Raw genomic sequence first — 12,097 nt, 5'->3', positions numbered from 1 at the left:
TGAGAGTGTGCAGGCGAAGTTGACCCCTGGTGGCACGACAGGACCAATTTTCGTTGAATTTGTAAAGACGATTATGGATTCGCTCGACCACAGTAATGCTGCCCCTCACAACTTCATTATGGATAATGCCTCGATCCATGGATCCCACCTTGTCACTGAATTGTTTGCTAATTCACGACACCACCTACACTTTCTCCCCCCATACTCTCCTTTCCTAAACCCGATTGAAGAGTGCTTCTCCAAACTCAAAACACTGGTCAAGAGAAAGCCCGGGTTGGTATGTGGTCAATTCTTGGAGTATATTGCTGAGTGCTCCCGCCATATCGCTATGGAAAACTGCCAAGGCTGGGTTGATCATAGCATTAGCTTCTTCCCCCAATGTACAAATAGCCAAGAAATAAATTGATTTTTTTTTATATATAGTCGGAGCACAAAATGAAAGTTTTGATTTTGCAAAATATATAGTTTGAAAAAAATATATAACTTTTGGAGTGGAAATCCTGTAAACCAAGACTTAAAGAAAATACAGAAAAAATTGGCACCGTATACCACACTCACCTTCCACTCAATACATAAATCCAGCTGATTACATAATCAATATATTGAGTATAAACCACTAAATCAAAATGATGTTTAGATGATGAGCATATCTTGTAAAAGAATAACATACATGTAGTTAAAGGATCTTATTGTAAGAGGGTTTAGCGATTATCCTTGTTTTTGTCATGTTTTTTTTTGTCAAACGCATTACAAGGCTTTGGAATTTAAGTTTTGTTTCATCCCTTAGTTTGTAAATATAAGGCTTTGCAAATCCAGCTATAAAAATGTGTTCTTTCAAAAAGAATATTTTTCTATTCTCTTATCTTCTCTTTTATTTTTATTCTTTGATAACCCTCCATTCAAGAAAAGGGTAAAGTCATTTCCTTCATCATGCTGGCATCAGAATTACCTGTCGAAATTACGCTATCTATTGCAGAATTTCTTGAACTCGAGGATAAAATTCAGTGCTGTCTGGTTTGCAAAGACTGGCTTCCGGCTTTTCAGGAATCGCTTTTTAAACAAGTATTTGTTAAGAACAGATGCGGTGTCAGGACCTTGGTTGATACAAACAGTTCGGCAAACAGACTTCTTCAAAGATATGGTCATAGAACTGGAACTCTTGACATCCGTAATAATAACCTAGATGAGCGGCAGCTTTATAGCTTGCAACAACATCTTCCATACATAAGGTGCTTCAATTGGGCTTATACAAGTGTCTGCCAACTTCAGTCTATCAATTTCTGTGGCTGGACTTTGTGGGCGGAATGTCTCACATCTCTCAAGATAACCTCAAGAAGCGATGATTTAATTGAAATACGACACACCTTAAATTTAATATGCTCGAATCTACACCAGCTGAAACGGCTATACTTTCATACGTCAAATACAGACTCTTTTACATACACGTTTGATGATCTTGAGCTCCTTAATGACCAACTACCCGAATTGACGTACATCTCACTCAGTGCTCATCTGGATGATATGAGTCCAGACGAGCTATTGCAAATTAAAAACGTGAAATCCAGGCCCTGTTTTAAAACATTGGAAATAGATATAGAAAAATATACGTGTGAATGGATGTACTACATTGCTGCCAAGTATCCAAATATCAGTACTATTAAAACCATATATTTTCAACGGCCCACTGGTGTCGATCCTCCGACTTCTCAGGCACTGACATTGCTTGCCGAACTTCCGCGTCCCCTGCAACAATTGGAGAGCATTTCTATGTCTGTAAAAGCCACTTGTACATACATGTATCGTGATTTTGTAAACAAGCTTCGTGTTTTTGATATTCCAGTCAAGAATATCGAGCTATGTGTCAGCTTTGGATGGGCCCTCAACAACTCACCAACAGACTGTGCGCCGCTAACAGCAGATCCATGGGCAAATACATTGGAAAAAATCTCGATTACATACTTTAGAGGCTGCTCAAATCTTTTTAATTTTTGCAATGGCGTTGACTATTATCCTCGCCTAGTTGACCTTGATATCGACGTCTTTGGAGTCAGCGTCTTACTGAATATCGTCTTTGCAAGTTGCCCGTCGTTAAAGACCATTAAATTTACTGGCGGTACACTTTTACACAAGTCAAACTCATCTACTACTTTAATTAGCCATGAACTGCGGGATATATCACTTCTGAATGCGAGTGTTTTTACCAAGACACTCACCTATATTTCCATGCTCTGCAATAATTTGAAAAACATGCTACTAGATCGCGTAAATATAATAGAATCAGAAAGGGGTATAAATGAAAAGAGCTGTATCGATATGTCATCAACCCACTTTACAAAGTTTCATATTAGAAGTGTTCTATATGATATCTGCGATGAACATTGTAAAGTTGAGATATTTCTTTTTCCTTCATCAGTGGTAAGTGTGTATATGTTATATATATATATATATATATATGTATATATGTAGTATTAACAAGTATAAAAGCCATATTCTTTAAACCAAACTAAACTTATTTTATTTTATTATTTTTTTTAAAAAAAAAAGGAGAAGATAGAGAAAACAATATGTCGTCCTCAAATTCCTACAGAAGACGTGTGGGCGTGTTTCTGGGCCGAACCTGGGCCTGATTGTAGATTAGTCTATTTATGCTCACAGAAGATAGGTGAAGAAGCAGAGAAGATTGACAGATATTTCCGTACTTTCTCCTATAAGCCTCACCAACAATATAGCAAAGACCAGTGTCAGGAACTTGTGAAGCAACTGTCATTAAACAGTTGGGAAGATGTACTTTATTGTGGTTATGTTACTTTTAAATACGGCTCTGTAAAAAATCTTGTACTTGGTGCCTAACTCAAAGAATATACGATAATTAAAGGAAAGGGAAAAAGAGGATAGCTAAAGCATGATAAATTATGCAATAAATCGCACTTCCCTTAAATATCAATATATGTATCTTTACTATAAATCATAGTATTCTTTACCTTTAAGAAACCGCAGCAAAGAAGAAAAAATGTAAATTTTAGAATGTATTATATTAAAGCCACTAGTTACTTATTTATTTAGTATTACAGAATCCTACATGGGCTATAAATGCACACATATACATATCACACATGGCTTGGATCTTCTGTTCATTAAAATCAGGTCATGCTTAAAATGCATGCATATTTACATATATAAAACAAATGGTAAAACGAAAACGAAAATCTGTTATATTTTTATGATTGATGAGTCAAATAAAAGTGACATAATCATGTAAGCAAGTAATTATTAACACTATTAGAGAATTTATATATAAAGAGTATTTTTCGGCACGATTTTGGTGTGATAGAATGTTTGGTTTACTCTTATTTTATTTTAGTATGTCTATGTCTTATTTAATGCTCCCGGTTTCAGTTACTACTATTTATCCCAGTTAAATATATATATGCTTTTTAAGTATTCCAGAAATAGAGTTTAGGAAGTAATTTCCAAGAAAGGGGAATACTGGACCACACACATATACTTACATTATTAGTATCAGAATCAGAATATAACAGAAAAATCGATACATAAGACTCAAGACAAAATATTTGAATTTATTTCATAATAAATATAATAGTTACTTTTGTTACTTGGCCGCAGCCTTTAATTTTGTATTGGGTATCTTGGGTCAGGAATCCCTTGACTTTGTTCAACACAAATGACAGGTCCCAACCAAGCTTTTCCCTTTTCTTCTTCTTCTCTCTTTCTCTTGTACGCATTCGCCCTCTTCAATTTCCTTATTTTGTGTCTCTGTGTTTCTGTGATAGTGTGGAACTAGTGCCCAAAATAAGGACATGGTGTAACAGAGAAAATAAAGAAACGAATATATATATATATATATGTGTGTGTGTGTTAGATAAGATGCTCTTCTTATGGATATTCTTGGCAGTCAATAGATAAAGTGTATCTTTTTATATATTTTTATATACAAAAGTGTATGTATGTAAAGTAAGAATAAGAGAGAGAAAGAGAGCGATATATAAAAGATTAATGTTTGCAGGTACAACCTAAATAAACCAATACAGTGACACGAATTAAATACGCAGTGTAAGATGAAAAAACTTTTCTTCTTCTTCTCCTTGGTTTAAAGACGAGTAATATTTTGTTCTTGAAAGATACGACTCTTTATGAAAGGGAAGCATAGAAATATGACATTGGGTTTTTTGGGTTTATCACACGATGTCACGTATGATGGTAATATATATATATATATATATATATATACATATATACATATAAAAAGATACTATCCATTTTCAGTGTATACTCCTTTAGTGCTTTTTGTATATTTATATATAGGCAGCATTTTTTATAGTCAGCAATAGAAGAAAAGAAAATTGTACCAAAATCTAACCAGATGGTGAATACCCTTTTTTTTATATATATATATATACATGTATTGTCCCAAGCGGAGATGTCTGCTTTTTGTGTACCTTGAATGACAAAAAAAAATATTTTTTTTTGTTATATAAAAAAATAAAAATAAAGATGCTTTAAATTATGAAACAGATTAATTTCTTTCTTTCTTTTACTTTTACTTTTACTTTTGCTTTTTAATTTTTTTATATATATTTTATTTATTTATTTATTTTAATACCCAACCCTATATTATACCTGTACATATTACAGCCATGACACTCTGGAAAAACAAACATACCGAGTTCCCAACCCAAGAGCAGCTTGAGAACCTTAGACTATACAAGTACGCCGCAGAAGACAAGTCCTATGTCACAAAATATATCCTTCGTCCTTACTGGGACTGGGCAATCACTCTCTTTCCTACATGGATAGCGTAAGTAGACAAATCTTATTAAAAGAAAGTTATATTAATATACAATATATACATCCGTGTGTGTGTGCTTTTTGTAGTCCAAATTTAATCACCTTGATCGGTTTATTTTTTATGCTGATAAATGTCGTGTTCATCTTGATCTGGGTTCCTGACCTTGGCACTGAAGGTCCTTCATGGATCTACTTTAGTTTCGCAGCCGGACTATGGCTCTACTCCACATTTGACAACGTAGACGGTCGTCAGGCCCGTCGCACCGGTACCTCTTCCCCACTCGGCGAACTATTTGACCACGGCTGCGATGCCCTCAACTGTGTCTATGTTGTCTTGCTCCAGTCAGCCTCACTCGGTCTAGGCCACACTGGCCAGGTTGGTATCTTGCTGGTCGTCACTGTTGTCGGCTTCTACCTCTCGACTGTAGAGGAATACTATACTGGTGTACTCTATCTTGGTTATGTAAATGGTCCTACAGAAGGAATCATCATGTCATGTTTGGCATTTATTGTATCTGGAGTCTATGGTAAGTTTTCAAAATCATTTATATTTATATTATGTATAAGAGAGGTTGATATTTAATATCGGTTATATGTGTCTGTTTTATTTAAATAAAATAAAATAAAAGGTGCTGGTGCTTGGCAGGTAGAACTCTTGGACTCTACTTGGTTCAAGTGGGCTGGTGCGTTACTTCCTCAAGGAACTACCTTTGCAAACATGTTTGTATGGGGTATGGTATTTTTCTTTATTGTTACACATTGTCCTATGTGGTAAGTCCTTTTTTTTTTTTTTTTTTTTGGAAAAGACAAGAAGAATTTTGTGCTTTGTGCTTTATGAATTATGAATATTAAATATCATAAATATATGTAGTTTGTATGCTATTCACAAGGCTTGTGTTGAAAAGAACATCAGCTCCTTCAGAACTTTCAATACCGTCCTTTATCCTATTATCTCTTACTCTCTCGTAATCTACTTCTGGCTGTCGTCACCTTACTCTTCGCTCCTCCAGGACCAGCATGTCATTCTCTTTTCGCTCTACTTTAATGTGTTGTTTGGACTGATTGCTTCGAGTATCATTCTTGCCCATCTCACAAAATCAGAATTCCCTCTCTTTACTGGTCTATTGACCATGCCCTGGTTAATGGTCGTGCTTGTGAATTCACCTGCAATTTTTGGAACGTAAGTAATAACTTTCTTTTTTTTCTGGGGGGAATTTAATAAAGTTAGTTTAATGATACGAAAAAGAAAACCTTAATATGCTAATATTTAATATGTATAAATCTATTCCTTTCTTTATTTATTTATTAGTCGTGTGCTGTCTGCTCGTTCAGAATACATCTTGTTGGCCTTTTTCTTTATCATCTCGACAATCTATTATCTGTTCTGGGTGTCTACTGTAATCCGTGCCTTCTGCCAGTTCCTTGGTATCCGATGCCTTGTCATCCGTCGTACTAAGCAATCGGACAGTAGAATCTTGACTAGTCACCAAGGTACAAAGCAACAACCACATAATATAATAATGATTATTACAATATATTGTTACTTTCATGTGAAACAAAAAAAAACATATATTTAAAGAAAGGCAAAAATAACTCATTCAAATATTCTATATACAAAATCTTTTATTTACTTTAGATGAATCTGATTCTGCCAGTCTGTTGGATTCTCAGGAAGAGGGTATCACAGCCGCTGCACACTCACTGCCATCATCAGAAAGTAGTGTACCAAAGCATCATCAATCTTACAACACATTTGCACAGTCATCCTAAAATGAAGACAAAAAGGAACGGATTATTGCGGTACATATTTTATGTATAAAAAAAAAAGTCATCCCACAAAATCAGATAAAAATGTGTATATTTTTATATATAAATCAAGGGTTCATTAGTCATTGTTAATGGATTACTAGATTTTATATATTTATTTATATTGTTAATACATTATTATCACATATATAATTAATTAATTACACAACTCTATTAACCTTTTCCTCCCCAACCCTTTTATTCTTCTTCTTCTTTTTTGACATTATTATTATATACTGTATACTTTCTCTCTCTCTCTAACACAAAAAGCAAACACAATAATACAATTCTTACTTACTCTTAATCCAAATCTCTCTTGGTTTACTTACTTTCAATACCTTGTTCTTTCCAAGTGACCATCCTGTCCTCTTTCCTTTCCATTCTTTCTTCATCGTCCTTATTACAAGAAAAAGTATTATTGCCATTATTGTCATAATACTTATCGAGAGGATATAGTGTGGTGTGGTGTGATGTGCTATGATGTGCTGTATTGTGTTACGGTGTGTCGATGTGTTGTATCTATCACTTGCAAACAAAATAATAAGTTTTGATAAAACTTGATATTAATAATATAATAAAATTAAAGATACCTTTTTTTTTGAAGCCTTTTTGTTTTAGAAATCCTGTAAACTTGTAATCTAGTTAGCTGGTTTGTTAGTTGGATCCAAATACCAAAAAAAAAAAATCATAAAGCAATTGAATTGTTTTTTTTGTTGTTTAACCATTTTTTGTTTTTTTTTATTAAAATAAAATATTGATTGATTAATTGATTGATTGATTGATTGATACAAAATATATATATATATAAAATATATATCTTTTTTTTTTCTTTCCTTTTTTGGAGTATAGGTGAGTTAATGAGAAAGATATAGAGAGAAAGAGATAGGAAAATGGTGTACAAGGATTAAGAAGAAAAGTTAAAGCAAAAAAAAACTAGAGAAAATTTTTTTAAAAAAAAAAAAAGAAAGTGCAAGCGAAAAATGAAGAAAGGTAAATGAATAGGGAACAAACAAAAAAAAAAGATGTGATTATTTCTTTTGAACGTTGACACGTGCAGTCACGCGACGAGGATCAAGACTCTGAGGATCAAGCGAAGGCAACAAGTAAGAGATATCATCCCAAGGGTGTCTGTACAAGCCCTGCTTGAGTCTCTTCTGATCCAAGTGGTGACCAATGAAACCGAGCGAGCGGCCAAGGACAAACAGACCATTGAGGGTTCCAATCTTCATGTATTCCTCGGCTTCCTCACGAGTAAAAGCACCAGACTCACGCAAGAGATCGACAAACGAGACCGCAATACAGCCATCGACATTGAGAATCAGGTTGTCCTTCTTGGAGGTCGTGATTTCCTCGACCTGGAGGGCATAGTTGAGGATCGGGGTCGAAGGGAAGTGCTTGAGTACATAGGACTTGACGAGCTCGACACGCATATCAGGGTTGGTGCGCGACTTGATCTTGTGGCCAATACCGGGAATCAGCTTGTTGGCCTTACGCATCGAGGACACGAACTCGCGGGGGGACTGGCCGCTGTCGTAGGCCTTGGCAAAGTTGGAAGCCGCACCGTCAAGAGCACCACCGAAGCGCTCACCGATGGTCAAGAGACCGGCAACCAGAGAAGAGATGAGGTCCTTGCCGGCACGGGTGGTAATGATGGTGTTCATGGCTCCAGATACAGCAGGGCCGTGATCGGCAGTGAGCATCAGGACCATCTCGATAAACTTGCATGCATAGTCGGGCAATCTGCGCTTGAACCAGAGCAGAGACAACACACCGCCAATGCCGATCTCCTCCTTGAACACATCGGTGATGCGCATACCAGCATACAAAAGCTCCTGGCCACGGTCGTCGACAATGGTGGACACAAAGCTGGCAGGCTTACGGACCAGACCGAGTTCCTGAGCCCAGGAGTAGTCAATTGGGATCTTGGGCACCTCGGGTTCAGCGCGGGGAACAATAGTGCCGGCCTGGACAAGCTTGGCGTAGGTATCGGCCAAAGCCAAGGGCATGGCCTCAAAGGTCTCGGGCACAACAATACCAGCTGCACGCATGGCACGGTTCTTGGCGTTGGCAGTCTCGAGGTCAGAGTTGGCCATGGCACCGGCGTGACCGAACTGGACATCGGTTGTGAACATGCTTGCGCAGGTTCCGATACACCAGGCCACCACAGGCTTCTTGATCGTCTTGTTCTTCACAGCCTCGATGACCCTGTACTCTTCTACACCACCAACCTCACCAAGCAAGACCAGCATCTTGCACTTGGGGTCCTCCTCATAACGCAACAAGTGGTCGATAAAGGTCGATCCGGGGTAGCGGTCACCACCGATGGCCACACCCTCGTAGACACCGTCGGTTGTGCGGGACACGATGTTGTTGAGTTCGTTGGACATACCACCCGACTTGCTCACATAACCAACCGAACCGGCGCGGTAGAGCTTGGAGGCCACGATGTTGTCCATCATTCCACCGGTGTTTCCGATCTTGAAGCATCCGGGCTTGATGCCACCGACAGTGGCAGGACCGATCACGAGCACCTTGAGACGCTCGGCCTCGTGCAAGAGCTGGCGGGCACGGCGCTCGGGTACACCCTCGGCAATGATGGCGATGGTCTTGATCTGCTTGGAGTAGGCAAAGATGTCGCGGGTCGAGTCAAAGACGGAGCGACAGGAGGCAAAGTTGACCACCACATCGACCTCGGGGTACTTTTCGACGGCTTCCTTGAGCGAGGCAAACACAGGGATCAGGGTTTCCTTTGTGCCCCAGTAGAACTTCTGGACGTGGGAGCCGCCAAAGGGATAGACCATGGCTGCGACTGAGGGAGACTGGCGCTTGCACATGAAATCAAAGTCGAGCATACCCTGGACAGCACGGGGCTGCATGCCATAGACAAAGGAGCGGGTAGACTTGGTGAAGGGACGGTACCACTCGTGGGACTCTTGGGCAGGGGCGTCAAAGTAGCTGATGCGATCCTTGGAGTCTTCGGGTGAGTCCTGGTCATCGGACAACTTGAGTTTGGGGCTGCTGGCACCGGATGGAGTTGTGGAGGCGGTGTTGTTACCAAAGATCTGGTCCTGGAAGAGGTTTCCAGACCCGCTCTGTTTTGCGGCAGGAATAGAAGACACCTTTCCGGTCAAGGCCAAGGGCACGATCTCGGTGATGTGAGTTTCGGGACCAAAGACCTGGATCTCGACGCCGAGGGTCTCACCCAGCTGGCGCATGGCACGCAGACCCTCCTGGTAGTTAGGACCACCACGACGGATAAAGATGCGGACCTTGTGGGAGATCAGGGCCTGCTTGAACTCGGTCAAGGCGCGGATGATGCCCTTGAAGGTTGTGGCGACGTTTGTGAAGTTTGCAATACCACCACCGATAAACAGCAGTTTGCCTTGGGGGTTGACCGAGCCGCGGGTCATCAAGTCCAGGATGGTCTTGGCGTACTCGTAGGTCTGGGTTTCGGTGGGTGCGCCAGAGTACTCGCCATAGTTGGCCAACTGGTCAGCGTGACCGAGGGCAGCAATGGCATCAGAGTAGACAACCGAGGCACCACCACCGGCAACCATGGTCCAGATGCGGCCGTCGCGGTTGAGGACCGTGAGCTTCAGGGACGCACCGGTCTTGCTGTCGAGTTCCTGGATATAGGCCTCTTCCTTGGTCAGTTCACGGCCAAAGGGGGCAGGGAAGGCCATGGATGGGCCGTGTTCGCCAGAGCCGATCAAGCCACCGTTCTGGGGAGCGCGGGCAATAGCCCACTTGGGACCGGCCTCGAACTCGGCAGTCTGATCGAGCTTGGCGGCAAGATCGAGGTACATGACCTGAGGAGGAGCGCCGTTCTCGCCATCTGTAACCACAAGGGGGTTGATTTCGAGATATGTGAAATGCAGGTCGACGTAGACTGCATAGAGGCGGCTGATGAACTCGACCAGGACGGCGTGCTTCTGGGAAGGAACGTCCTTGAGGAGCGAGGTGATGATAGCCTGGGGGGAAGGATAGCCCTCGTCGACCTTGACGAGTAGCTTGAGAGCCTTGGCGTCGACATCACCGACGTCGATACCACCTTCGTGAGTGAAGAGGATGTAGTCACCGTCACGGTCAGAGTTGATGCAGATGTAGTACTCTGTGTTTGCGGGGTGAGGGCAGAAAGGTTCTACGAGGAAAGTCTTGAGGATACCCGAAGTCTTTTCGATCTTTATTATTTTAAATAGATAAATGAATAGACAATGGTTAATATACTTGAACGTTTCTTTTCTTTCTTTGTATTTTACAGATGCACATGCAAGTACAAGTACACACTCTGTACTCTAGACATGGATCTGCATAGTTTCTTATCCTAATCTCTTTCCCAAATAGATTTTCTTTTGTACCTTTACTTCCTTGCCGGCGCGTTCTTCAATCCAAGGACGGGCTTCCTTCCATGTCTTGTTGAGAGTCAAGAGACCATGCTTTCCACGACGCTTGATGAGTTGATCGGGCTTGGCGACCAGCTTGTCTGTGAGGATCCATGGGTGGGTCTGCTCAAGGGTATCGAGCTGCTGCTTGAGAGCAATGTCAAAAGCGGCGCCGGTGAGACTGGTGTCGACGTTGATATGGGCCAGCTTTGTTGGGGCAGGCTGGAAGAGAGAGGTCTGGCTCTGGTTAGCGGCCAGGGGAGCACGCAAGAGGTGGTAGGCCAGCAAGAGCTTGCCATCGTATTCACGAATAGGTTTGGCAGACATTATGTAATTTTTCTGTTTTTATATATATATATTTATATATAAATTTAATAAAATTAAAATTAAAAATAAAAATAAAAATAAAAAAAAGAAAGAATTAAATTGATAACAAAGGAATGTCTTTAATGCTTTTATTATTTATTATATATACTTCTTTTTATTTATTTATTTATTTATTTATTTTATTTTATTTTGCTTGGTTGTTGAGTTTATTTGGTTTATTGGGTTTTTATTTTATTTTATATTGTAGTGTAGTGTAGTGTATTATACTGTAATTTTGATAGATTTGATTGACTGATTGATTGATTGATAATTTAGCGTTTTATTTTTATTTATATAGAAAGCTTATTGTATTTCTTATTCGGATTGAGATTATTCATTATAAACCCCTTTTTTTTATTTTATTCTTGTCAGTGTAAAAAGGCTGGACTGTTTCTTGAGCCGGATTTTATTGTCCATAAAAGGACACTTTCCGAGGGAAGCGAACCGATTATGGTCCCTAACTATAGATAATTTCTAGTTCAATTCAATCCAACCTTTCCCAACCCCCAAAATTTTAACCCTTTTCTTATATTCTGTGTGTCTAGAAGATTTTCCTTCTTTCTCTCTCTCTCATCATTGATTCTTTATGTACACTCTATATGTTACTAGGTTACTAGGTTGCTAGGTTACCTATATCTTAATGGTTTCCATGGTAAATAAAAAAAATGTCTTTTTTTTTTATTTATTTATTTGTTCCTCAACCCCCTTTTTTTTATTTTATATATATATATTTCTTT

The 12,097-nt window shown here is 39.5% G+C and overlaps 3 protein-coding genes across 3 annotated transcripts; 2 read left to right on the top strand and 1 right to left on the bottom strand.

The window, feature by feature from the left end:
* Positions 1-930: 930 nt before the first annotated feature.
* Positions 931-2,850, top strand: PHYBLDRAFT_65754 (hypothetical protein; the record flags this gene model as incomplete). Its single annotated transcript, XM_018441523.1, has 2 exons — positions 931-2,415; positions 2,545-2,850. The coding sequence occupies 2 exons, from the start codon at positions 931-933 to the stop codon at positions 2,848-2,850; spliced, it is 1,791 nt and encodes a 596-aa protein (XP_018291194.1).
* A 1,691-nt stretch (positions 2,851-4,541) lies between these two features.
* PHYBLDRAFT_124920 (hypothetical protein) lies at positions 4,542-7,133 on the top strand. The gene is made up of 6 exons (XM_018429018.1): positions 4,542-4,816; positions 4,894-5,333; positions 5,436-5,577; positions 5,678-5,986; positions 6,116-6,297; positions 6,443-7,133. The coding sequence occupies exons 1-6, from the start codon at positions 4,656-4,658 to the stop codon at positions 6,574-6,576; spliced, it is 1,368 nt and encodes a 455-aa protein (XP_018291193.1). The 5' UTR covers positions 4,542-4,655; the 3' UTR covers positions 6,577-7,133.
* Positions 7,134-7,317: 184 nt separating this feature from the next.
* Positions 7,318-11,439, bottom strand: PHYBLDRAFT_133692 (hypothetical protein). The gene is made up of 2 exons (XM_018429587.1): positions 10,971-11,439; positions 7,318-10,793 (listed from the first exon to the last, which is right to left on the bottom strand). The coding sequence occupies exons 1-2, from the start codon at positions 11,319-11,321 to the stop codon at positions 7,641-7,643; spliced, it is 3,504 nt and encodes a 1,167-aa protein (XP_018291192.1). The 5' UTR covers positions 11,322-11,439; the 3' UTR covers positions 7,318-7,640.
* Positions 11,440-12,097: the final 658 nt, after the last annotated feature.

This window comes from Phycomyces blakesleeanus (genome assembly GCF_001638985.1).
Source record: "Phycomyces blakesleeanus NRRL 1555(-) unplaced genomic scaffold PHYBLscaffold_11, whole genome shotgun sequence".
In the NCBI taxonomy this organism is placed as follows: domain Eukaryota; kingdom Fungi; phylum Mucoromycota; class Mucoromycetes; order Mucorales; family Phycomycetaceae; genus Phycomyces; species Phycomyces blakesleeanus.
Note: the sequence above shows the minus strand (reverse complement) of the source record. Positions and strands in the feature narration are given on the sequence as shown.

Coding starts and splice junctions, on each gene's coding strand:
- PHYBLDRAFT_124920 (XM_018429018.1), top strand. CDS start 4,656: ATGACACTCTGGAAAAACAAACATACCGAGTTCCCAACCCAAGAGCAG. Junction 4,817..4,893: donor CTCTTTCCTACATGGATAGC/GTAAGTAGACAA, acceptor TGCTTTTTGTAG/TCCAAATTTAATCACCTTGA. Junction 5,987..6,115: donor TCACCTGCAATTTTTGGAAC/GTAAGTAATAAC, acceptor TTTATTTATTAG/TCGTGTGCTGTCTGCTCGTT.
- PHYBLDRAFT_133692 (XM_018429587.1), bottom strand. CDS start 11,321: ATGTCTGCCAAACCTATTCGTGAATACGATGGCAAGCTCTTGCTGGCC. Junction 10,794..10,970: donor GCGCCGGCAAGGAAGTAAAG/GTACAAAAGAAA, acceptor AAAATAATAAAG/ATCGAAAAGACTTCGGGTAT.